This window comes from Ambystoma mexicanum, chromosome 10 (assembly GCF_040938575.1).
Source record: "Ambystoma mexicanum isolate Mex_15411 chromosome 10, UKY_AmexF1_1, whole genome shotgun sequence".
Classification (NCBI taxonomy): domain Eukaryota; kingdom Metazoa; phylum Chordata; class Amphibia; order Caudata; family Ambystomatidae; genus Ambystoma; species Ambystoma mexicanum.
Window position 1 is genome coordinate 276,447,141 of NC_090932.1, and position 26,680 is coordinate 276,473,820.

The following is a 26,680-nucleotide window of genomic DNA, read 5'->3' on the forward strand; positions in this document are numbered from 1 at the left end:
TAGATTCTTGCCTATAATTGAATCACTCTCCCACTCAGTATATAAACAATTCCATTGAGTAAATGACCCTTATTCTGTTAATAAATCACCTATGTGAAAGAAATGGGGGACAAACAACACCAATGTGGGTTCTTGGCTCCTTTGCATGAAATCAAAGAGCATTTTGAGGACATAAGAATGACCCCACATTTTTATATTTGACATATATGTCTTTGACATTGATTCAAGTCTGAAACCCATCTGAACACATAATGCACACTCGGCTTGGTGCCCATTTGATTTCTCATGACGCTCACACTAACTGGAAAATGTCTGCAAACTCCAAACACTATCTACCCATCTGGACAAGCTTAGCTTACAGGTATGAGGCTTTGGCTGCCCTGCTTGGGCAAAGGATGACTTCTCATTCCCCTTAACGCATTTCATTCAAGGTTGTAAATGGAGTGCTGTCCCTGCAATTCAATAACCTGTGGACCCAAGAGGTTAGTGACTGCCCCCTACTTAGCATTTTCCCAGTGACCACTGAAACATTGTGTAAGTGTTTGGCAATAAAAGGCTGTGGATTTTATTGCACATCACGTAATAATACACAACATAATGATCACCATATAATACATAATGTACACTTTTGCGCATGAGGTCCAGGGTTGTGCCCTCTGGCCCTTGCCGCCGTCTTCTTCCCACGACGACGTGGGCCCCATTTGTTGCCCTGTATTTCTCTTCTTCTCTCTTTTCCCCTTTTCTTAGGTGGGTGGGTTTTGGGAACAAGAAAAGTATTCTGCGTGTGCAGACTACTTGTGATGGTGCTCTGTGCGGAGTACCAAAAGGATTGTGATTCCTGCTGCTCCTGCAGCTCCTTGTATCCTAAAAGAAAATGCCCTACGCTATGTCTGCTTGTGGGGGCGTTGCCACGCGCCCGGCCGGCTAGAGCAGACGGCAGTTAGCACCTTGTAGTGCCCATTGTTGCACACCTGTGCGCTTCTTGCCCCCCTGATCTCCTGTGTTTGGCACTTGCTATTGTGCCTTGGCACCCTGCTAAATCCCTCATCCTGCCTGGCCCCGTGTGTCAGGGGGAAAGATCGAGAGGTTGGGGCTACCCCTGTGTGTCTGTTCTTTGCAGCATGTGTTTTGCCCCCTCCCCTTTGTCCTCCTTGTCCCCCAGGTTACTGGCCTGCGCTTTCTAGCTGTGGGGCGCCCCCTCTGCAGCACTGTCTAGTCTTGGCGTGCACGCTTTCAGACTCCTAACACACATGAAGTGCTGCTTAGCTGGGGGCAGAGAGTCTGCTGCACAAGCAGTTTTTGGAGACTGCCAGCCCACAAACACCTGGGCCTACACAACATTTTGGAAGAGGCTCTATTAATTTTGTCTTAAGCCACTGGTTTCAGTAAGGTGCTAATTTAGCACATTGGGCCACATTATAAGTTTGCCGGTCCGATAAAAACGGTACCGGTAAGCTTGCCGGTACTGTTGTTACCGGACCGGCAAACTACGAGTTCTGCTCGCGGGTGCCTTCCTGCCCGCCAGGTCTGACCTGGCAGGCGTACCAGCACCCGCGAGCAGAGCATGTCGGATGCACCGGCACCATTCAAAATGGTGCCTCTGCATTCGATCCCCCCATTCCCACGGTGGGGCCGTAATGACCTGGTAATTGCCCATTCGACGGTGCCGGAGAAAATCACAAGTTTGCCGACAGCCTGCCAGTTTTACCGGCAAGGCTACCGCCAAACTTGTAATGAGGCCCATTATCTCCTCTCTAACTGCCCTAGTGCCCGAAGCAGCACCTGCCCGTCCGAGGCAGCGTGGAGGGAAGTGAATGATCGCAGACTCAGCAGGGCCTAGTCTCGAGGCTGAATTGAAAACCCTGTCGACCCCCTTTCGGTCCTGTCGATGCTAATTCTCTCACTCCATAGATTCTCATGATATACCTCTAGGCAGTAGTTTCTGCTCCAGTGCAGAGTAGACGGGATACAAACCGAGAGACGTAGGGACATTGGAAGGAAAGACGCCTCAGCTCCCGCGCGCCACGGTCAGTCCCCCACCACTGAACGATTAATGAACTCAGCACTGGGCTTGGACGGGTTCGGAGAAGGGGCAGCTGTTTCTTGGAATGGATTCACTCTATTCATCTGGGTGACACTTACATTGCGTCGATGAACCGAGAAAGAGCTGTAACTACTCAAAAGATCTAGCGCTGCACTTTTCACGTTTGCAAAACAAATACATTCTATGGCTTCATTATTAGTAGGCGGCAAATGGGTGGTAATCCACCAGTGTACTGCTAGACTTGAGTATGCTTACTGCCACTCTGTCCAGTAGAGATTCACCACGTGATTACGAGTGGTTTCATGGTGTGGTTAATCCCCATTTTGGAGTCCACGGCACTCAATCGGGATGTTTGCGGAATTAGCTGGTAATTCCACTGTGGTAATTCCGATGATTATTTGAAGTGGAGGATTTACCTCCAGTTTTTTGCAGGAGGTGAATTGACTTTTTACCTTCAAACTCAGAATTCAGCGGTGGCGTAAATAGTGGCAGCAATTCCGTTACTGCCAAAAACGTATTGGTAATGAAATGACCGCCACTTTTTTATCACGCCGCTGAAATCGTAATGAGGCCCTATGTCTCTTGTTTCACCCTTTCCCACCAGTGATGAGCCTTGCTGGCAGCAGAGAGAGTCCTTTGAAAATCGCGGCTGTCTCCAGTGAAAGCTGACCTCGGTCAGGGGTGCCAACTTTTAAATGCCCACATGGTGGGGGTGGTGAACCTCATGGCACAACTTCTGGCCCAGGTGATGTCGCGGGAAATTAATAACACTCCACTTTCCTCCAAAAGTAAGAAATGATGGATCGATGGTTTTACATTAATCATAACCATTGCCATTGCTCTGGACAAAATTCCTTACAATCATTATTTTAGCCCCTCTTCCCCATTACAGAAAAGTGGGGCAGCTTTATGCAACGCAGTCTTGCCCCTGGAACAGTCCAGTAACAACTGCTGGTCCATGTCCTCACTACAACCCCAGACAGGTGCATGCCTTTTTAGATCTAATCAGTGAGATGCAAATTGATTCTTTGGGTATAGCAGGCAAGGGGCCCATGAGAGAGCACACACTCTCTCACTTAGGAAGACAGGCTTAAACCAAAAAGTGATGGATGGAAGGCTGTGTACCAGTCATAGCCTATGCCATTGCTCTGGAGACTCTGGAGAGCCTTCAGTAGCCTTGCATGCAAACCCGTGTTGCTCCTGTTACAACTGCGAGCTGCCCGCCTGGAACTGCCTAGAGCATAAAGGAAATGGCAAAGGGATCTTTTAAGGAGCAGTCCATACTCCACCAGCAGGCACAAGTGGGAGCCATGGGCAGCACCGAGAGGGGGAAGAAAATGCAAAGCAGTGTGTGGCGGGTGGCAAGCCTGAGGTCTAGGCAATGGCCAGGAACAGTGTGCCACAAACTGGGTAGCAGGTGTGGGCCTCATGGCCGCATCTCCTAACCCAGTGAGGGAGCAGAAAGAGCCAAATAGATCCTGCTGGGGAACGCCATGGAAAGTCAAGGTCCCTCCTCGGGGGAAACACTTGTGCCCATGAAATGTTCTAGTACTCAATTAGTTCACTTTCCTGTTAGGGGAGAAGCATGGCTCTCCGGCCACCTGATTCCAAGGATTCCCAGACGTGCTTGATTGGGGGGCTGGAGAGAGAGACACTTTGCAATGAAGGATGGCAGTGCCAAAGAGGCCAACAGCACACTTTCTATAGAGCCGAAGGTCTATGCTTCGATGTGGGATCTGTTGGAGCCTCAGACAGTGGAATAGCTCAGGGGCTGTGGGTTTGGCTTGGAATCAAGACAATGCATAACAAACAACTCAGTTTTGAATCCCGGTCCCGCGCCTAAAGACTTGTCTGCGCTTTTGAGTGCTTTATAAAAGATTAATTAATGGCGGAGGCTGGCTCACTCGCCTTAACAGAACTCTGATTACAAGAAATCCTAGGAGGTCACTCATTTTTTGCTAACATGAATTATCCAGCAACATGAGATGTTCCATTCAATGCTGACACATTAACCAGACTAGAGAAAGTGACGTTCAGGACCGAAATGTATGGTCATCTCCTTCGGGAGTGCGTAAGGGCTGATACTCTACTGGTAGGGTGACAATCGGGAAAGAACCTCGTCTTTTTTGAAGCATAAGGGATATAAGGTTGGGTTTAGCCAAACCGTGACCAAAAGTAGAGGAGATGTGAAGCTACGCACTATCACTACCACTCCGAATCCTGGGTTTAAGCCACAGGAGGAAACTGAAAAGACATTTATTTTCCAAAGCAATGTTGTAGACGATAAAAGAGATGCATTGAAGACTACTGAAAGCGAACATTTAAGCACTCAATTCTCCAGGAAAAAACGATCAAAATGTATATTTCCAACTTTGAGAAAGCAGCTGATTATCTGAACAATCAAGCGGATTGGTCAGCAAAAAGGGGTGTTGGCAGTGAATGTGGAAGAGGTAGAAACTGGGTCACTGTCACAGACTGACCTGGAAGTGGAACCCCAGAGGAAGAAGGTGCTTATTGCGGGGAGTTTGAGGCACTCCCCATCCTCTGCTATGAGGGGTAGAGCCACAGGAACTGGGTTGGTCCAGCCACTACCCGGTGTGCCTCCCGGAGGGTGGAAGGACTACAAGTTCCAACAGCCTCTGTCCCTGGCTCTTTTCAGGAGAAAGAAACATGACTATTTAAACAATACTGCACCATGCCATCTGGACAAATGGCATGGACATCTTTTATGGAAATCCATCAAAATCCACATAATCTTTCAGGTTGTCCGACTGCGCCATTATGTGGCTTCATTCTGGACACGCTTGGTAAGTATATAGATTCTTAGAACGCTTAGCCAGCAACTTCAGGTCATTGCTGGCTGGCACCATAGATGCCCCAACAATGTGGAAGGAATGTCTTTTGATTCAGATGCTGAATAGCTGGTCGAACTTGACATTACAGCCCTTTCTAGAACCTTTCTGTGTGGGTAACTGAGCAAGTTCTAAATGAAAAGGCCAGACCCCACACTACATCTTTTATCATGGAATTGCTACAGGTAGCTTCAGGACAAAATGACTTCACATTTGCAGGTCAATTAGTTTTACAATGATAGAGCATGGCCATGGGCTCAGTGTTTCAGAGGTTCTCGATGCCTTTAGAATAGTTGGTATCATTTAACCTTTCTTGTCGCCAGATCTCTAATATATACAAAATACTAACAGACGGTGCAGCTGAGGAGATGATGCCATACATTAACAGTTGGGAAAAATATTTAGGCCACACGATTCCAATTACATCATGGAAAATTATATGGAAGAGGGGTTCTAAGAAGTCTATACCATACGTACTACAATAACAGAGAACTGATCCTTTAACGGTGATATCTCACGTCAGATAGGCTGTACAAAGTGCATCCCCTGGTTTCTCCCCAGTGTTGGAGAGGGCGCTCACAGGTTGGATCCATGGATCTGATATGGTGGCAGTGTTCCTTAACTAAATCCTACTGGGCGGCTATCGTTAACCTGATACAAAAAATTGTGGCCCTTCGGCTTCCCCTCGATCCGCTGGTGATCCTTTGGGAGATATAGATGAGGGGGATGCTTTTACCATTGGAGCCCCACAATCCATTTTATCGAACCATATGCTTACTGCGGCTAGGCTCACCTAACTGGAAGAAAGCATATGCTCCTGCGCTCCATATGTGTGGGACAAAATTTGGTACATATGCCCCATGGAGAAACTCATTGCTACCCCTCCGATACCCTGACGAAATATAGCCAGATATGGGATCCCTTTATTTCTTTTATTAGTCCGACGATTCCTGCCCTCTGCTTCCTTCGCAGTGGAAATCTATCTTATTAACGTAGGGCGTGGCCAGTGCAACACGCAATGCTTGGATGTGGACTTACCCGGTGGACTGGATAGATCAATCTCGAGCCCCGGAACTGAGCTCCCCTTGATTGATGACCTCGACTTCAATGACTTTTTCCTATGTTTGCTAATTTGATCTCAATTTTTTCATGCACTCATAAGGTTATGTATATGATATGCTTCTCTTCTGATGCATTTCTTCCTTGTTGATGTACCTTTATTGTTTATTCGGAAACCAAATAATTGAAAGGGAACATAAAGGGAACTGTATGTCATCCAGATTAATTCAGTGGGATTCTTAAAAGATTAGTAAAAGGATCCCTAATAATGGCTTAGTAAAAGGATCCCTAATAATGGCTTGGCACAATAACTGAAAGAGATGCATGCCCCCCTGGCAGGGAAAGAACGGGAGCAGCAAACAGAACTGTTAGTGGGATTGTGCCCTAGGGCATGAGTCTGCAACACGCACCTCACCCCTGTATAGGTTGCACTACAACTCCCATCAACCCAAATCATTGACTCTGCGGGCTTGAGCTCATGGGAGCTGTAGTCAAAGACTATCTAGAGAGCCAAAGGTTGGAGACCTGTGCCCTAGGGGACCGTTCTATAATCTCCAGCAGATACTGGGGGAAGCAGCAGGTGGCACCCAGTTGCAATACTAACATCAGCTGCACAGAGGCTTGGTGTAGTATTCTGCTGGCCAGAATGTAAGGTTCAGCTACTGGAATGTATTGCATGGGTCGAATGTTAAGTGTTCCTTGTGCTGAGTGTTCCACTTATTGGCAGTTGGAAGGAGCTGGTTGGGATGCTGGATGGCCAGTGATATGTGCTGCCCAGTACTACTACTCTTGAGGTCATATCTTGTATACTAGAATAAAGCACTTACCTTACTCCGGACTGTCCTGATATTTACTTTGGGGGTACCACCTGTCACTGTCCCCCGAATGAAGATCTGTCCATAGCCCAGGGGAGCCATCAGGAGGGCCAGCTGCACGTTTCATGGCAACCCGCTGCCGAGGGTTGTGACAGGCGGCGATGGCTGTACCTGGCAGGAGGTGCAAGGGCTGAGTTGTAGGGACCCTAAGCTTCGAAGGTCTCATCAGGGTGCGCACCTTTCAGGCAGTGTTGTAGGCAGTGTGCTGTGTGCGGCAGAGTCCGGGTCCTCGGCCGTGCAGTGTAGGGAGGCCTGTGTACCGGGTGGCACATGTGGGTTGATAGGAGCTACAGGTGAGCGTTCAAGCTTGTGGCCGGGTGGTGTGAGCGGCGCTGGAGCTGGAGCTGAGGTCGAGTTCGGAAGGCCCTGAGGCAGCAGGATCAGACTGGCCGGCAGTGATCTCCATGGCTGGAGCAGGACTTCTGCCCATTTTGGCTGTGGATCACCACTGGTGATGTCATCCCTGTTTTCTTCTGCATCCGACAGTTGCATGATGGCGGTTGACAATGCACAACGACATCTGTTCAGGGGGCGTCATTTGTACGGCGCTAACGTTCTGCGTTGTTGTGAGCAGCTGCGTGCATCGCAACGTGGAAAACTGGGAATCATATAGTGCACAACGGCTCCCAGGACGGGGTTGCGGCACATTATGCTTCGTGCTCATGTGGCACAGCTCTGCGGGCAGTGGCGTCGCTAGGAGGGACCTGGGGAGGGTGCGGGGGCCCCCCTGTGAAACACTGTGCCCTGCCTTGTGCCCCCCCACCTAAGACGAGCAGTGACCATGTTCTCCCCCTACATTTGTCTGTGCCCCCCTACTTTTATCTTTGGCCCCCTCTGTGCCCTTCCTAAATTTGATTCCTGGCGACGCCACTGTCTGCGGGACATCATCATTGACCATGGTGGGCAGGTTTGCCAGCGGATCTGCAGAGGGTGAGAAGAATCGTGGTGGGGGGCACCAGTCAGGGAGATGTCAGAAGGCCAGGTGGGCAGGTTTGGGCAAGTGGGCAGTGGGCAGGTGGGCAGTGGCAGGCCACTGTCTGCGGGACATCATCATTGACCATGGTGGGCAGGTTTGCCAGCGGATCTGCAGAGGGTGAGAAGAATCGTGGTGGGAGGCACCAGTCAGGGAGATGTCAGAAGGCCAGGTGGGCAGGTTTGGGCAGGTGGGCAGTGGGCAGGTGGGCAGTCAGGGAGATGTCAGAAGGCCAGGTGGGCAGGTTTGGGCAGGTGGGCAGTGGGCAGGTGGGCAGTGGCAGGCCACTGTCTGCGGGACATCATCATTGACCATGGTGGGCAGGTTTGCCAGCGGATCTGCAGAGGGTGAAAAGAATCGTGGTGGGGGGCACCAGTCAGGGAGATGTCAGAAGGCCAGGTGGGCAGGTTTGGGCAGGTGGGCAGTCAGGGAGATGTCAGAAGGCCAGGTGGGCAGGTTTGGGCAGGTGGGCAGTGGGCAGGTGGGCAGTGGCAGGCCACTGTCTGCGGGACATCATCATTGACCATGGTGGGCAGGTTTGCCAGCGGATCTGCAGAGGGTGAGAAGAATCGTGGTGGGGGGCACCAGTCAGGGAGATGTCAGAAGGCCAGGTGGGCAGGTTTGGGCAGGTGGGCAGTGGGCAGGTGGGCAGTCAGGGAGATGTCAGAAGGCCAGGTGGGCAGGTTTGGGCAGGTGGGCAGTGGGCAGGTGGGCAGTGGCAGGCCACTGTCTGCGAGACATCATCATTGACCATGGTGGGCAGGTTTGCCAGCGGATCTGCAGAGGGTGAGAAGAATCGTGGTGGGGGGCACCAGTCAGGGAGATGTCAGAAGGCCAGGTGGGCAGGTTTGGGCAGGTGGGCAGTGGGCAGGTGGGAAGTCAGGGAGATGTCAGAAGGCCAGGTGGGCAGGTTTGGGCAGGTGGGCAGTGGGCAGGTGGGCAGTGGCAGGCCACTGTCTGCGGGACATCATCATTGACCATGGTGGGCAGGTTTGCCAGCGGATCTGCAGAGGGTGAGAAGAATCGTGGTGGGGGGCACCAGTCAGGGAGATGTCAGAAGGCCAGGTGGGCAGGTTTGGGCAGGTGGGCAGTGAGCAGGTGGGCAGTCAGGGAGATGTCAGAAGGCCAGGTGGGCAGGTTTGGGCAAGTGGGCAGGTGGGCAGTGGCAGGCCACTGTCTGCGGGACATCATCATTGACCATGGTGGGCAGGTTTGCCAGCAGATCTGCAGAGGGTGAGAAGAATCGTGGTGGGGGGCACCAGTCAGGGAGATGTCAGAAGGCCAGGTGGGCAGGTTTGGGCAGGTGGGCAGTGGGCAGGTGGGCAGTCAGGGAGATGTCAGAAGGCCATGTGGGCAGGTTTGGGCAGTGGGCAGGTGGGCAGTGGCAGGCCACTGTCTGCGGGACATCATCATTGACCATGGTGGGCAGGTTTGCCAGCGGATCTGCAGAGGGTGAGAAGAATCGTGGTGGGGGGCACCAGTCAGGGAGATGTCAGAAGGCCAGGTGGGCAGGTTTGGGCAGGTGGGCAGTGGGCAGGTGGGCAGTGGCAGGCCACTGTCTGCGGGACATCATCATTGACCATGGTGGGCAGGTTTGCCAGCGGATCTGCAGAGGGTGAGAAGAATCGTGGTGGGGGGCACCAGTCAGGGAGATGTCAGAAGGCCAGGTGGGCAGGTTTGGGCAGTGGGCAGGTGGGCAGTGGCAGGCCACTGTCTGCGGGACATCATCATTGACCATGGTGGGCAGGTTTGCCAGCGGATCTGCAGAGGGTGAGAAGAATCGTGGTGGGGGGCACCAGTCAGAGAGATGTCAGAAGGCCAGGTGGGCAGGTTTGGGCAGGTGGGCAGTGGGCAGGTGGGCAGTCAGGGAGATGTCAGAAGGCCAGGTGGGCAGGTTTGGGCAGGTGGGCAGTGGGCAGGTGGGCAGTGGCAGGCCACTGTCTGCGGGACATCATCATTGACCATGGTGGGCAGGTTTGCCAGCGGATCTGCAGAGGGTGAGAAGAATCGTGGTGGGGGGCACCAGTCAGGGAGATGTCAGAAGGCCAGGTGGGCAGGTTTGGGCAGGTGGGCAGTGGGCAGGTGGGCAGTCAGGGAGATGTCAGAAGGCCAGGTGGGCAGTGGGCAGGTGGGCAGTGGCAGGCCACTGTCTGCGGGACATCATCATTGACCATGGTGGGCAGGTTTGCCAGCGGATCTGCAGAGGGTGAGAAGAATCGTGGTGGGGGGCACCAGTCAGGGAGATGTCAGAAGGCCAGGTGGGCAGGTTTGGGCAGGTGGGCAGTGGGCAGGTGGGCAGTCAGGGAGATGTCAGAAGGCCAGGTGGGCAGGTTTGGGCAGGTGGGCAGTGGGCAGGTGGGCAGTGGCAGGCCACTGTCTGCGGGACATCATCATTGACCATGGTGGGCAGATTTGCCAGCGGATCTGCAGAGGGTGAGAAGAATCGTGGTGGGGGGCACCAGTCAGGGAGATGTCAGAAGGCCAGGTGGGCAGGTGGGCAGTGGCAGGCCACTGTCTGCGGGACATCATCATTGACCATGGTGGGCAGGTTTGCCAGCGCATCTGCAGAGGGTGAGAAGAATCGTGGTGGGGGGCACCAGTCAGGGAGATGTCAGAAGGCCAGGTGGGCAGGTTTGGGCAGGTGGGCAGTGGGCAGGTGGGCAGTGGCAGGCCACTGTCTGCGGGACATCATCATTGACCATGGTGGGCAGGTTTTCCAGCGGATCTGCAGAGGGTGAGAAGAATCGTGGTGGGGGGCACCAGTCAGGGAGATGTCAGAAGGCCAGGTGGGCAGGTTTGGGCAGGTGGGCAGTGGGCAGGTGGGCAGTCAGGGAGATGTCAGAAGGCCAGGTGGGCAGGTTTGGGCAGGTGGGCAGTGGGCAGGTGGGCAGTGACAGGCCACTGTCTGCGGGACATCATCATTGACCATGGTGGGCAGGTTTGCCAGCGGATCTGCAGAGGGTGAGAAGAATCGTGGTGGGGGGCACCAGTCAGGGAGATGTCAGAAGGCCAGGTGGGCAGGTTTGGGCAGGTGGGCAGTGGGCAGGTGGGCAGTCAGAGAGATGTCAGAAGGCCAGGTGGGCAGGTTTGGGCAGTGGGCAGGTGGGCAGTGGCAGGCCACTGTCTGCGGGACATCATCATTGACCATGGTGGGCAGGTTTGCCAGCGGATCTGCAGAGGGTGAGAAGAATCGTGGTGGGGGGCACCAGTCAGGGAGATGTCAGAAGGCCAGGTGGGCAGGTTTGGGCAGGTGGGCAGTGGCAGGCCACTGTCTGCGGGACATCATCATTGACCATGGTGGGCAGGTTTGCCAGCGGATCTGCAGAGGGTGAGAAGAATCGTGGTGGGGGGCACCAGTCAGGGAGATGTCAGAAGGCCAGGTGGGCAGGTTTGGGCAGGTGGGCAGTGGCAGGCCACTGTCTGCGGGACATCATCATTGACCATGGTGGGCAGGTTTGCCAGCGGATCTGCAGAGGGTGAGAAGAATCGTGGTGGGGGGCACCAGTCAGGGAGATGTCAGAAGGCCAGGTGGGCAGGTTTGGGCAGGTGGGCAGTGGGCAGGTGGGCAGTGGCAGGCCACTGTCTGCGAGACATCATCATTGACCATGGTGGGCAGGTTTGCCAGCGGATCTGCAGAGGGTGAGAAGAATCGTGGTGGGGGGCACCAGTCAGGGAGATGTCAGAAGGCCAGGTGGGCAGGTTTGGGCAGGTGGGCAGTGGGCAGGTGGGCAGTCAGGGAGATGTCAGAAGGCCAGGTGGGCAGGTTTGGGCAGGTGGGCAGTGGGTAGGTGGGCAGTGGCAGGCCACTGTCTGCGGGACATCATCATTGACCATGGTGGGCAGGTTTGCCAGCGCATCTGCAGAGGGTGAGAAGAATCGTGGTGGGGGGCACCAGTCAGGGAGATGTCAACGGGCCAGGTGGGCAGGTTTGGGCAGGTGGGCAGTGGGCAGGTGGGCAGTCAGGGAGATGTCAGAGGGCCTGAGGGTGGCGCATTTGTGTCAGCATTAGGATAATTCGATCCTCAGCTGCTGGGGTCATTGCACGAGCTGAAGAGGATGTCGCTTCAGGAGGACCAGGGGATGTCGAGTATGGACTTTGCGTAGGTGTTTGTGGTTAGGCCGGTGTCTTGTTATGTCGTTTGTACCTTGTTGTGCTCTCATCTTAGCGGTGGGTAGATAAGTTTCCTCCTGTGGTCATGAGGGGTTTGTGTTAGGCTTAGAGGGCGGTTATTGGGTTGTGTGTGCGTGTGTGTCTATTGTGTTAACGTTGTGGCCTCATGTAAAGAATGTGACAGGTGACGGGTTTCTGCAGTGTTTTCCCTCTCTGAGCGCTTTTGGACATTTTGGGTCTGTGTTATTTCACCTGGACATACCGTGACTGTGTTTCGGACAGCATTCTTGGGGTTGGGGCTACTCCCTGTTTTGTCTTAGTTTGCCCTCGGGATTCAGACATGCGGGTGCAGGGATACCCTTCATGGCACGTTTTTCATCCAACGTTTTGGACATTAGGTCAAGGAGTTGGATTTTGGAAATGTGACGACTTTGGCAATTTGTATGTTTTTTTTTTAAAAGGGAAACAAATTCGTTTTTTTTTTGTTTGATTCATCTGTTGGTTGAACAATGGGGTGGGAGTTGCGTATGTTATGTCTCATTTGTTCTGTGTGTTGTCTCGTGTATGTAGGGTGAAGTTAACCCTTCTAGGGTGTTTGTGAGCGCAGTGGGGTGCTGTGTTTGGTGCACTGAGGTGCTGCAGGGATTCGGGTGCAGGGAGGTGCTGCAAGGGTATGTGGGAGCATGGTGAGGCACTGTGCTCTCACTTCTGGTATGTGGTGCAGTGAGGTGCTGAGGACAGTGCGGTGCGGCGAGGTGCTGCAGGGAGTCATGCTTAGGAGTGAGGTGTTCCCCCACCTGGCATCAGGCGTCAGGTGCAGTTGGGTTGGTGCAAGGAGTCAGTGTGAAGTGGTTCCCTCCACCTGGCGTGAGGTGTGGAATTTATGGTAGGGTGTTACTTTCTGGTATGTGAGGTGTTTTTTTCTTGTAGGTCATTGAGGTGCAGTTAGTCTGCCGGGTTGTGTTTGTGGTGCCCAGTTGTGATGTGTGTTCACCGTTGGTTAGGGTGAGGTGTCATGTTGTATAGTTCTCGGGTATCGTGGACTCTGTAACGCTAGATTTGGGTTGGTGGTGTTGGATTTCTCCTTGGAGCGTTACATGCGTGAGTTTTTTTGTACACTTTTTGGTTGTTTGACATTGGTGTTTGGATTCGTGTGTTGTTTTCTAGCAACATTTTAGTTGGGTTTCATCTTGTTGGATAGAGTTTTTACTTTGGGTGAAAGTTTAACATCTTTCTGTAGGTGAACATCCTGGGTGCTTATTGTGCTTTCCCGGGTAGTTGAGATCTTTCCCTTTGGCAAGCATGTTTTTGCCACTCCGGTTGGTCAGGTTTCTTTTGACCTCACAGTTAGCGTGCTGTTCTTGGTTAGTGTGGAAGTTTGGGTTTTTGTGGATTCAGTCATGTTTTGTTTTTGTCTCTGTTGGTGTCCGATGGAATTTTCAGATGGTTTGTGTATCAGCTTTGGGTTTGTGCTCAGGCATGGCAAGTCTGAGGCTTTGAGAGTGGCAGTCTCAAGCGGAAGGTTATTCTTTTTCCTTAGTGGTCAGGTCTGTCGGTTGCTTTTCTTTGGTCAGGGAGGAGCAAAGTTTTGTTCTCGGGCATGGCAGGTCTGAGGCCCTGGTGTGGCAGTGCACGGCAAGAGGAGATTTGTTATTTTGCAAGTTTATTTTCTTGTCAGTCAGTGGTGTCAGTGTGTGGTCTTTGTCATATGGTCAATTCGACGCGAGCCATGCTGTCACTTCTGCTGTGTTTGGGTTAGAGTCTGCAGGAGGGAGTAGGTTGGTGTTTTCAGTCTCAGGTTGGTCCCCACGTGTGTGGTTATGCTGGTGGAGCATAACAGGTTGCTATGGTGTGTATTTTGCATTAGCGGTTTGGGTCTCCTGTTTCCATTCAGAGGCCATGGATGGTTCTGGGGGTCATGTGTGTGCTGGTGTGATGCATGTGGCATTTTGGAAGTATACAGGGGGAGAGGTGTCTTATTCTTCTGGGCAGAATGTATGGTGCAACTAATAGAATATAGTGCATGGCTGGAATGTTGAATTTGTACTGTGAAAGAAGGCGAAGAAATGGGTGTGGTTGCACATTGACAAGAACTTTGCACGCATTGCTAGGCACGCCGGAGAGGGATGCAATCAATGCCTGGAGAAAGGCTCAGGTGGATGGACATTGCCAGTGCATGGAAGAGGGATGCAGTCAACCTCTGTAGAAAGACTCAGGTGGATTGTGCTCCTTAGACACAGCTAGGTCTAGGTGGCAGCATCAGGTGGACACGCTGTGGCGTGTGAAAGGGAGAAGTGGCCAATTCATGGTGGAAACTAATACCAGGTGGAAACAATCCGTTTTTTGGAAGAAATCATTTGTTTATTATTATGTTTTTAGGGAAAGAATTGGATTTCTGGGTGTATGTGAAAACCCATATCTTCAAATAAAATCCCCTCTGGAAGCTCCTACCTAATCCCCGCGTGAATCTTCTCCGTCAGTCCTGTTCTGTATAGTCACTGTCCATTGTAGCGTGTTCTTGTTTCTGCGCCCCGAGGCTCGCGAGCTACCGGCGCAATATAAATATTAAATAAATGTGGCATAGTGGAAAGCACATCTGAGTGGATTTTTCAAGTGGCAGATCTGGTAATATTCTCATTGAAAGCTAAGCGGAAGCTCAGGCATAATTCTGCCAGCGAGAGTTTGGGAGAATCCTGGAGAACCTACAACACAGTGGGAAGAGTGGAAGGATTTGTTCAAATTTTATTTCTTGGCCATGGTTGGTGACAGGTTTTCGGGTGTGCGCAAGCTCGCTTCTTTAATGAATTGTTTAGGTAAGGAGGCAGTGAGAATAGTAAAGCATGTACTTGACCTTAGAACCCATGAGTCACTATAGTGATGACTCATCCAAAGGAGACATGTACAATCAGGCAATGAGGAAGCTGGACGAGCAATATGGTAACAAGACGAGCATCATTTTGGAGAGGTACTGTTTTTTCTCCAGGGAGCAGATTATGGCAGAGAATGTAGATACATACATTTCTAATCTGAGAATATTGATAGTGTCTTGCCATTTGTTTGGTATTGAAGATGAGTACACTAGAGACCAACTGGTTTTATAGACTCAGACTTGGAAGTGCAGAAGAAGCTGTGGCAGGGTAAGAATTCCACGTTGGGGGAAGCATTACAGATAGCCAGAAGTATAGAATTTAGTAAAAAGTGCACGCAGTATGTAGGGATGAAGGAAACAGCTAATGGCAATGATGGTTAAGAGGTTAAGGTGATACATCAAGCAAAAAAAAAGAGGGGATAGTGGTGGCAGTGGTGCACAAGAAGAAGGAGTACTTTGGTGCATGTGGGAATAGGGGTGGGGAGGCGGATTCAAAGTACTTGTTTCAGATGTGAAATTGTGGGTCATATGGCTTCAGATCTTGAGTGTTCGCTGATAAAGGGAGTGGAGTGTGCCGAAAATCTAACAGGAAGGGACTCTTTGCTAAGATTTGTCAAACAAATGACTCGGGGAGGAAAGAAACAGGACAAGTAAAGTCACATGTCAACACTGTACAAGGGGAAGAAGCAAGGGATTTTTCCAAAGTAATAGTGCAGATCCAAACAATCAATACCATGAGGATGAGTGATGAGGATAAAGAAGAGGAGGAAGGCAATTATAGACCACCTCAAGCGGACATTGCGGTAGACAATAGTAATATTCGTATGTTAGTGAATTCTAGGTCACCACTCACGTTGATTTCCCATTCTGAGTATGAGGAAAAATTGAACAGAGAAGTAGGAGAATTATAAAAAAAGGACATTGATCCCTTTGCATATGGGGTAGGTACTGATTCATATTTTGGGTTATGTATGGTGCAATATAGGGGTGGAAGATCAGAGGATCAAGGGGAAAATGTATGTTGCTTAAAGAAGAATAGTTTTCTGGGATGGATACATCAAGGGCATCTAAAAATGGAATTGAAACCTGGGCAGGAATAGCACATATGGGTGATTGTATAACGAAATAACACAGGATGTGTGTATGGACAACAGATAGTGAAGGAGTTTCTGGGGGTTTACAAGGGTGACAGTGGAATGTTAACTGGATTTAGTCCTAAAATCAAGTTAAAGTGGGGAGCTGATCCTGTTGTACAGGCAGGCTACTGTGAGTGTGATGGGTGATTTGGAGGTGGAATTGATGAGACATTGAACCTATAGATGTGAGTGAATGGCTGTCGCCCATTGTGGTGACATAAAAGTCTGATGGGAAGATACTGTGGAATGTGAAATGGCTTATACTATGGGCAAGTTGGCCCTTTCCGAGTGGGGGTTGTCAAAGAATGTAAAAATGTATTCCTCCTCAAGGATTGAGAGAAACAATAGTATCTAATACACATCATGGATATTTGGACTGTAGTTTAACTAAAAGAAGGTTGAGAGAAAAGTACTGGTGGCCAGGAATGGATGATATAGTGGTTAACAACTGTCAGCCGAAAGTGACAAATGAAAGAAAATTGATTGGTTACCTTTGAAGCCAGTGAGTGTGCCAGTAGTTGTTTGGGAGAAAATAGGGATTGATGTGATGGGTCCAATAGAGAGTGTGAGAGAGGAATGTTAGTATCCAATGGTGCTTGTGGATTGCACATCGAAGTGGTTTGAGATACAATTTGCAAAGTCCCGTGACCACAAGGGTTGTGATAGATTTTCTATTGGAAGTAGGAGCCCAGGAGTGTTTTCCAAAATGTATTGTGAGTGACAATGGAGTGAGATTCACATCGGTTGAGATGGAAAGATTTTTAGTGGAGCATGAAATGAAGAATGTGAATATGTCTTTGTACCACCCACAATTGAATGGATTAGTGGAACGGGTGAACCGGATAATTAAACAGAATATGCAGTTGGCATTAGCAACAGGATTACCCTAGGAGCAAGTGCTGTGTGAAATGGTTACAGAATAAAAGGACATACCTCACCCGGCTATAGGGTGCACACCATTTTCCATGATGAGAAAGTGGTAAATGAAGTCTGATCTCAATCTGCCATAGATGGGGGGACATGGAGAAATTAAATTGGATGAAGATGCTGTAATTGAGAGGTTGCATAATGGGGTGCAAGAGAAGGTATCAAGTGTCAAAGGACAAGGCAACTGGTGTGTGTTGGGGACTGGGTGAGGATTAAGAAACTGTTTCGTGTGGGGAAAGGGGAGTCAGTGTATTTTGATAATAGAAGGGTGTTGCAGCGCTAGTCATATTTTGTGGTATTGCATAATGGCTGGAGGTGGAATATGCAGGTGGAATATGCATAGAGTGACAAGGTGTAATGGGGATATGAGCTGGGCTGGTAGTGCAAGTGAACCAGCCAATAGGAAAGCAAAATACGGAAATGGTGTATGTATGGCGGAATATAGCGATGAGGGAGTGAATGGACAAGAAGCTAATGGGAACCGACATAGCAGAAGATTGAGTTGTTCCCAGGAAATTTGTGGACTATGTCATGGATTAAGCATGTTATTCAAACAAAATGCTACATTGATTTATGTATATAGTTGGTGAATAGTAATTAATGAGTTACACAACATATATTCTGCTCTGATTTTTGGTTCATAGTTCATAAGAAGTTATCAAAGTTAACTAGCTTCATGTTGGTGAATGTATTAATATGTTAGAAAAGTCATATGTAACAAAAGGCATTCCAGCGAATGGGAACCGGCATACTGGAAGATTGAGTTGTTCCCAGGAGACTGGGAGACTATGTAATGGATTAGGCATGTAATTCAAATAAAATGCCATGTGGTTTTATGTATATAGATGGTGAATAGTAATTAATGAGTTACACAACCTATTTTCTGTTCTGATTTTTGGTTCATAGTTTATAAGAAGTTATCAAAGTTAACTAGCTTCATGTTGGTGAATGTATAAATATGTTAGAAAAGGCATATGTAATAACGTGGAACTTTGGTATGTACCAAAGTTCCACGTGATGCAAGAAGGGTCCAGGGGGTTGGAAAAAGACAGTTGAGATGTAATGTGAAGACAAGCCTGTCCAGGGCTTCATTTATATATCTTGAATAAACTACTCCACTTACCTGGAACTCTCCAACGCTATTTCACCGTGTGTATCATGTTCTGCCAGTGATGCATAACGTGACAACACACGCCCTGGATGATGAGCGAGAGGGATGAAAAGCCAAAGCAGTGCATGGCAGATGGCAATCATGCGGTCTAGGCAAGGATCACCCATACCCAAGAACACTATGCCCACCTCCTGTCCCATGACCCCAGCTCAGGGAGTGGGCATGACGAGTCAAATAAATCATGCAGGGGGACCCCTCAGGCAGCCAAGGTACATGCACATGCAAGCACCCACACATGCAAACCTTTAGAGTGCATCACTCATTTAACTTTCAGGAGAGAGCCATGGCTCACACTTGGCAGTGAAGGTTGTGTGTCAGTTTTCCAACCTTTTTTTGTGACTTGCTGAAAAGATCAACCTTTTTTATTTTTTATTTTGTATGTTTTTTTCTTAATGGGGATTGGGTTGACTTAGACCTTGTTGCCTCCATCCCTCCTCGCCCTAACCTTTCCTTGCCCTTCCAACTTTATTTTTTTCCACAGTTTTTTATCACTTTACTTACCTTTCCATAAGTGGGTTTCACACCTTTTTTGTTTTTCTGACTGTAAGTCAACTCTGCAGTGTGCAATGGGCGAGGTAAGGCACATTTCAGCTTTTGGTGTGCATTGCATGATGGATATTAATGTATTGTGCATGGAGCAACTAATGCAGTCCAATCACCTCTGTATTACTTTATGTATGGTGGAGTAAACGCTCTAGTCAGGCTTGCTGAGGAGAACATGGGCTATCTTCTAGGAGATCCCAATGTTGGCAGCCAACGAAAATAAGACCTAATTAGGTGATTTACCCAGCATCACATAGATTTGTTAAAGTGGAAGCCTGGCTGTGCGCGTAGATTTTCAGGATAAAAGGTTTGTCATTCTTTGTCCTTCAGACCACTCATTTTGCCATTGTGTCTTTAGGCTTGCAACACAATGCAATGCAGTCTACACATTTGTCTGGCAAGAGTTAAACTGGCACGTTTTAGTATACTTAAACTAGTTTGGCCTGTTGACCCTTATTTGATGTGCCACCACCGCGCCCCACCTTGTATTTGTGCCCCTCGGTTTGCCCCCCCCCCCCCCGAGCTCCAATACTGATTTCTAGTGACGCCACTGGGGCCTTGACCTGGTAAAATAATTCCCTCTACATTGCCACCTTGAGAAGCTAGATGGACGTGCCCTCGCCTCTATACTGTATCCCTGGGAAAGTGGCAGCACCCTTTCCTTTGCCCTGTTTCAATGAGAAAGTGGCAGAACCGCTTTGCTTCACCCTGCCACTTCTATAAGGAGCCTGCATTCTGATTTTTTTTCTGCTATCACCTCGAAAATGTGGCAGAATATGTCCCTTTGCCTATACCGTAGGACCCCGAGAAGTTAGAAGCGCCCTCCCATTTAGTTTGGTCCCTTGAGAAGATGGAAGCCCCCTTCCCTTGGCCCTGCCAACTTCAAAGGAGAAATCACATTCCATAACCCTGCCATGTTCCAAAAGTGTCAGTGGTCCTGCCACTGCCAGAAGACGTAAGACCCCTTCCAATCATACTGACCAATAAAGCAGGTGGCAGCACCCTTCCCCTTTACCACGACACTTTAAGAAGGCACCCATGCCCCTTTTTTCATCCTACCTTGCGGATGGGGCAGCACCTTTCCGTTTTCCCTAATACTTCAGAAACAAGGCGCAACCTTTTCTTTACACAGCCATTTTGGGATGGCGAAAGTACCAAGGGGGTATTCAGGACCCACATCGCCTGGCTCAGCTGTAATTCAGAGAGTGTGAAAGTCTTTATTTTCAGATAATAATGCCGTCTGAGAAACTGGATGGACCGCCCCCAATACTCCAATGGGGTCCCGGGCCCTCCCAGAGAGTGCCAGAACCGGAACCAAAATGCACCTATGTGTTTATCTTGCGATTTGTAGTGTGCGCATTATAAACCCTATAAGTGGCGCATGCGTATTTTCTGTGCCGGAAATGGAAATGAGTATCTGTGAGATACCACCAGCAATGGGGTAGAGGCGGTGGAAGTTTGGGGGAGGTGGGGGGCACAGGAGATTTTCCTCAGCCACCATAAATAAACAAATAAACATCTCAATATCAGGGGATTCATTAATGAAATATTAACACCTAGAAAATAGCCAAAGAGAGAAGGGTCTCATTTAATGTTGCAAGCAACGCGTAAAAAGGCCAGATCCTTTAAAGCTACATAGCTGTACATACTTTCTGCAGAGTACAATCCTAACAAGCATATTCACAAGTATCCTAACCAGACGTTTAAGTTTGTCTAGTAGATACACTGCTGCACATTGGTCATGAAGGTTTGTGGAGGCAAAAGCAGGCTGACATTGGCAGCACTTGCTGGGTGCAAATGAATATCCCGGATCCAGGGAGAATTGTTTTGTCGCATCCCTCGGTCCCTGGAAAATCCGGCCCAATGCCCATCTCCGCGTATTTTAGAGAATGTGTGTGTGGCGCAGCTGCCTATGTTTTGGAAAGAGCGTGTGGACATGCTGTTTCAAAGGTTTGTGGGTTGCATGCAGAAGCATCTGCCACCCATACTAAAGTGAGGGAGGTTGGCATGATTTTGAGGAGGCTGAGCTGTGGAAGTTTAGTTGTTCGTGGTGCTACAATCCTGCCTACACCTGAAGATTCTCAGCTTGTAGGTTTCCCTTGTAGTCAATGGGAATGTCAGCAGCTTTGCCTGTTGTTATTCCTAGGGCAGCCTGTGGCCTGGTGGCCAATCGTTGCTGCTGACTGGATCTGGTCACTGCTATCTGGCCAGGCACAAACATGCTAGAGGAGTAAAACCAAAGACAGAGTGATACATGGATGGGATAGCCCTGATTTGCCAACAATAGCAATAGTGGCAATAGCTGGTAAGATAGCTCAGTGGGTTGAGCGCTTGCTGCTGCAATCTCGATCTATGTGTGATCTGCAGGTCGCAGGTTCAAATCCCAGCAAGACCCGCTCAGCCTTTCCTGCTTCCGAGCTCCATAAATGAGTACCAACTTCGGTTGGGATGATAAATGTATGTAAATATGTTCTCTGTAAAGCGCTTTGGCTTAAGGTGCTATATAAATGACAAATCATTATCAATAGCATTGAGTTTGTTACTGTCTAGGAACCTGTCAGTATTTCTGGTTGAATGTCAATATCGCTGTCTATATGTAAATGTAGTCAGTGTTAGTATATGTCAATTATATGCCTATGCTAATGTGTGCGAATATCTGTATATATGGTTAATATATCTGTATGCATAGAGATATTTATGCCTGTAGGTCATGGTGTCTGTATTGTCTTGTAAAAGTCCCATATGGATATGGTCTGGGCTCCCCTTCTTGCTGCTACTTGCCCCTCAAGCTCCTTCTGAAGGCACCTTCCTCTTCTTTTGGCAGCTCATCAGCGATGGCAGCGTGGTGTATGCAGAGGCCCTCTGGGACCACGTCACGATGGACGATCAGGAACTGGGGTTCAAGGCCGGCGGAGTCATCGAAGTGATGGATGCCACCAACAAGGAGTGGTGGTGGGGGAGGATCCTGGACAGCGAGGGCTGGTTCCCGGCCAGCTTTGTACGGGTAAGGGAAGGCAACCATTTTCACTTGTCTCACTATGTACCCCAGCAGAGGTAGACAGGGTAGGGCCTGATCGGGCAGGACCCACCTAAAATCTCTTAGTGCCCACTCAGCAGCTGGTTGTGGGCATTTACAGATACCACTCTGTGCCCAAGTACATTAGCTTCAGGCCTGACTTGTTAGACAATCCTGGCTACGCCTCTGACCGCAGAAATGTAAATAGCAGCGTATTGCAGGCAGATCGGCCATTTCCTGTATGCTATTGCTATTATAAGCAGCAGAGAGCAGTAAAATACATGAGGACAATGTAAAGGGATGTTTAGTTACGGTACACCCCGTTTCGGCCCAGCCGGTTCGGTGCAGCCAGTTCGGCGCAGGGATGTTTTGAGGCGCCAGCGCCGAACCGGCCGCGCCAAATCGTCCCGCGCTGAATCGCCCACGCCAAATCGTCCTGCACCGGCCTGGGGAGGGGTAGCAGAGGTGGGATGGATAGGAGGGCAGATAAATCCATGCCCCGTTTCTTCTTGATGCCGCAGAAGCCTTGACATTAATATTGCATGTTTGGGAGTGTGTATATTAAGAAGTATTAATACACATTTGGAAGACTTTCAAAACCCAAGAGGTCATATATAATGGTCAAAAGGTTACTGTGTGCATCTGATGTTAAAGTTAGGTTTCGACATGCTATGGGTTGGTAAGTGGTAGCTTCTTTCTCACCGGATGTAGCTCCTTCTTGCCCAGTGATGCCAGATACTTTGGAGGTGCTTTTAGATCCTGCTGGTCAGGTCTTTATGTTGATCCCTGCATTACACTACTTTGAGGGTCTTTCTTCTCTAACACTACTCCACAATGCACCCAAACTGCTATATTCCTTTGATCCATAAGAGGGCTACGGTTTGATTTCTGATTCTCGACCGGCACCAGTCTGGGACTTGTTTCCTATGCATTCTATGTTTTCAGTTCAGGATCTGCCTTCAGAGATGCCAGCTCCCATCACTCTTTGTTGCTGGTCATGTGCCCAGTGTTCATGAGAAACTGATGCCAATGTAATGCGTTTGTTAGTGAACCTGTTTAATGCTGATGAATATCTAAAGAGGATTGCCCTGGCATACACATGCTGAAATGCCGGCAGAGCAAGAATCCTTGTTCGTTGCTGTCCGGCCAGTTCGGCGCGGGTTCTGTGCGGCCAGTTCGCGGCCAGGCCAGTTTGGCGCGAGGCCAGTTGGGCGCGGGTTCTGTGCGGCCAGTTCGGCGGGGGCTGCCGCACTGAACCGGCTCCTGCGCCGAACCGGCTGCGCCAAATCGTCCCGCACTGAACCGGCTGCGCCAAATCGTCCCGCACTGAATCGGCCGCGCCAAATCGTCCTGCTCTGTGTTTAGTTCAATCAGGGATGGGCCCGTGAGGGTGTTTATCCCATTGAATCAGGCCTAGCTCTGGTGCCTTTCTTCAGAATGGGTCGAAAGTTAATAGCTGACATGAGGCCGGGTCCAAGTCTACTTGCCTTTAGAAGCCCCAGAAAGTGTGCATTTGTAAAAGACATTAAAAAAAACTGGGAAATGTCCTCTGAAATTTGGTGTCGTAGGGCCTCATTATAAGCTTGGCAGTCCGGAAATTACGGTGCCGGTAGCACCGTACCGGCACCCTTTCTAGACTATCAAACTGTGAGTTTGCCAGTAGGAGCAAGGAACCCCCAGGCTGGCCCGACCTGCAGGGAGTTCAGGCCCCTACGACATGTTTTTCCCTGAAGTACCGGCACCGTTTCTAATGGTGCCAGTGCTTCAGGTTTCCCATTCCCATGGAGTATAACCGTTCGCCTATGATATCCCAGTAGCATGGGGTGACAGGCGACGGAAACAGTGTTACAGGGTCGATGGTAGCCCGCCGCCTACCGGCGGATTTTGCTGCCAACCTCGTACTGAGGCCCTTAGTTTTTTCATAACCTTGTGCTGCTGATAACCATCTCTAGAGGTCTGTGGGCGGCTGAGAGGAAGAATGAGATGTCAGTGCGGAGTTGACGAGGAACCTCCTTGGTATGAAGGCCAGGTGCCTATAGACCTTCTACATCTTCTAACAAGCCAGGGCTGCTGAGCTGACGTAAGTGCATCTGTGTGGTCCTTTCAGTCTAGCCAGGCAAGGGTCCATTGACCCTCTCGCCTGCAGAGGTGGGGGTCTTCCTGTTGGCATGAGGAGTCGAGTCATGCTGAGGAGGTGGGCTACCGATTCAACCCACCAAATCACACGTGTATCCAAGTCATTTAAGTGAATATGTAAGAGTTTAAAAGATTCCAGTTACAGGTTTTCAGGCATGGGTTAGGGTCTACACAGGCCTCTTCCTGGTTCCTTCTCATATCTTGGGTGCAAAGGAAGTGGGGTACTGCACTGCCTGGTCTAAGGCAAGAGGAAAGGGGCGTGCAGAAGAAGAGTGACCAATATCCAGGGCTCCATCTTTGAAAGGAGGCTCTCGGTTTCAAAGTGCAGGTAACTTTTCGCAGTGCACATCACTGGGACCTCAAGGCTTTGTCTTCTTTCTGCACCGGGAGCCATCCACATTGCAGCATGTATGTGTTTCATTGGGTGAAGAGCGGGCCGGTCATCCAAAGAAGTGGCATGCGATTGGGCAAGGTAGAGAGCAGTAAGAGTTTGCGAAGTCTGGCATTGGGGGAAGCAACAGGTCTTACAGGTGTGCAGAGAAAAGGCTGTTAGGAGCTGTTGCCACTGGCAATGTGAGGCTAGGGGAAGCTACACCAATGAGTATCCTACAGCGTGAGTACTTGTGATCATAGGATAGGCCGAAAGTCACCAAAAACGAATACTTAACAAAACTAATTACAAAAAGCAATTCCATGACAGGAGCACAATGGCAATCATACAATGTGCAATGAGAGCCAGGCGAGCCAGTACTACAGTGAGAACAATCTATTCTATCCAGGGAGCAAGAATGTTTTGATCTCACAGCAAAACACGCGCAGCGAGAAGGAGATGGACGCCAAGCTACGGAGAGAGAACCCCCGGAACAGCGGCAGAGAGAAAGCAATACTTGGGCCTTGCTCACCCTGGGCCTCTCGCGCTCACAGAACAGAGCCGACCCTGGGTCCTATTCACAGGTCGCCTGGCGCATGAGGTGAGCAGCGGAGAGAAGGGCAGAGCGTGGTGGCTCCATGCTGCTCGTGGAGAACTGATGAGCTGTCCATTGACACCGCTCCCCTGAGACGGGTCCAAGGCTTAAACCCTTGACCAGAAGGAATTACCTTGGGGAAAGATTGCATTTGCCCAAAGAGCGGCAAATTCAGTTGTGACAGTGGGGTTTTCGGCATGACCTGAGCTTGTAATGAGAGCTTAGTGTCAAGAAGGAAACCGAAAAATGAGGATTACACGGGTAAAGCTGGTGGAACAGCCACCTGAGTCTTGACGGATAACCTAAATTTGCCCTGGGAGGCAGGCTCGCCAGGCCCCAACAGCAGACATTCACAGGGTCATTGTCTAAAAAGAGTTAATTGCATGCACGGGACCACCGCTGTTAGCACGTAAGTGCCGTTGGATAACCTGCATGCAATTCCACGCATTCATGCTGTAGAGTGGAGGTGTAAAGAGTAAAAGGGGTGAAATTGCGTTTACTCTTTCATTCTCTTCTCTGTCTCTTGAAAAAGTAAACAGTGCCTACAAATACGCTTTGCAGGTGGTGTTTATTCATAGATTTCTATTGAATCCGTCTAGTTATGACCAGGCAGATTTCATAGGAATCCATTCCTGCATGAAAATCTCATGCAGGCGTACAACAAGACGCACTGACGAGACGGAAGAGGTGAGCATGGCAGGTATCCTATCTCTGCTCCGTGCCCCTCATCTGACTCGCCACTGCTCCAAAATTGGGCGACCCGTCTTCAAGGCGTTGCATATAAGACTGGCCAGGGCCATGCAGGCCTCAATCACTGAGAGGCAGCTCACAGGTGGCAAACCTTCTCTTCTGATGAGACATGTAGGGATATCTGGGTAATAATGTTTGGAGATTCCAAGTCCAGTCCCCAGATCTGCCAGCAGCCCCAAGTATACACTGAATGAAACAGGTGATAAAATGACCCCTGGGGTACTCCACATGTCACTGCGAAGGGGGCGGATCTAGAGGGTCCCACGTGAACAGACTACAATCTGCCCAATAGGTAACACCAAAATGACTGCTGGGCCACAGCCCCAATACCCATCCATGATAATAGCATGGAAAGCAGTGAGTCCATGGCCCAATGTATGAAAAATGCACGCAAGAGTAAAAGCATGGAAGCCGCCCTACCACCGTTAAACTAGAACATCATTGGTCAACTATAGAGCAACCATCTCACTATTGTGCCATGGTCAAAACTTCTGGCTGACACAATCGTGGGGAGGCCCCATCAGTCAATATGACCCTGCGGTTAAATGGCCACTAGCTTTACAATGTCTTTTCCTAAGGAACCATGCTGGTGTTCATCGGGAAAGCACTTAAAATAATATCTTGAATGTCTACTTTTCTCAAGAAGAGCAAACCCAAGTCCAACTGTGTCTTATCAGGGAAATTCCTGTGGGATGAATAAAACGCTGGAAGTCAGTAGAACCCTGGATTGCAGGCATCTAATCAGGGTCTTTGGCTTCTGGGAAAAATGCACTTGCATTTTTTGTCCATTCCGATAAAAAAGCTCCAGCCAACCCAGAACCCCCTCCCACTGGCTCCTATCTATTCCCACTTCCTTGCCTGGCCTCTCTCGCACCCATTGAGCCTTGCCTTGCCTCTCTCGCACCCATCGAGCCTTGCCTGGCCTCTCTCGAACCTATCGAGCCACTTTCACTCCTTTCTCAATTCCATCCTGTATTTCCCATCATGCTCGACCCACAGCATCCGGTATTGCCCTACATCCTCCCCCTTTACCTCTAGATCAGCCCCCAGAGTGGAACGATGGAATCCAGGCAGCCAATTGGAATCCTTTCAGATTTGGTTAAAAGGAGTAACACTATCTCAGCGTGTGGATTTTGTTATGTATTTGGCAGGAATAACATGGACAAAGTAGGAAGTGGACTTAAGTGCAGGCAGAAGTCGCGGGTTTCTTGGACAAATAATAATAATAATAATAATAATAATAATGTGTGTTC

General features: G+C 49.7%; 1 protein-coding gene across 1 annotated transcript in view; it reads left to right on the forward strand.

Moving 5' to 3' along the window:
* Positions 1-26,680, forward strand: part of ARHGEF4 (Rho guanine nucleotide exchange factor 4) — a 399,330-nt gene that overhangs the window by 287,778 nt on the left and 84,872 nt on the right. Inside the window, exon 6 of the mRNA XM_069617840.1 lies at positions 21,385-21,564. Coding sequence (XP_069473941.1) covers positions 21,385-21,564 — 180 coding nt within the window. The remainder of the gene's footprint in view (positions 1-21,384; positions 21,565-26,680) is intronic.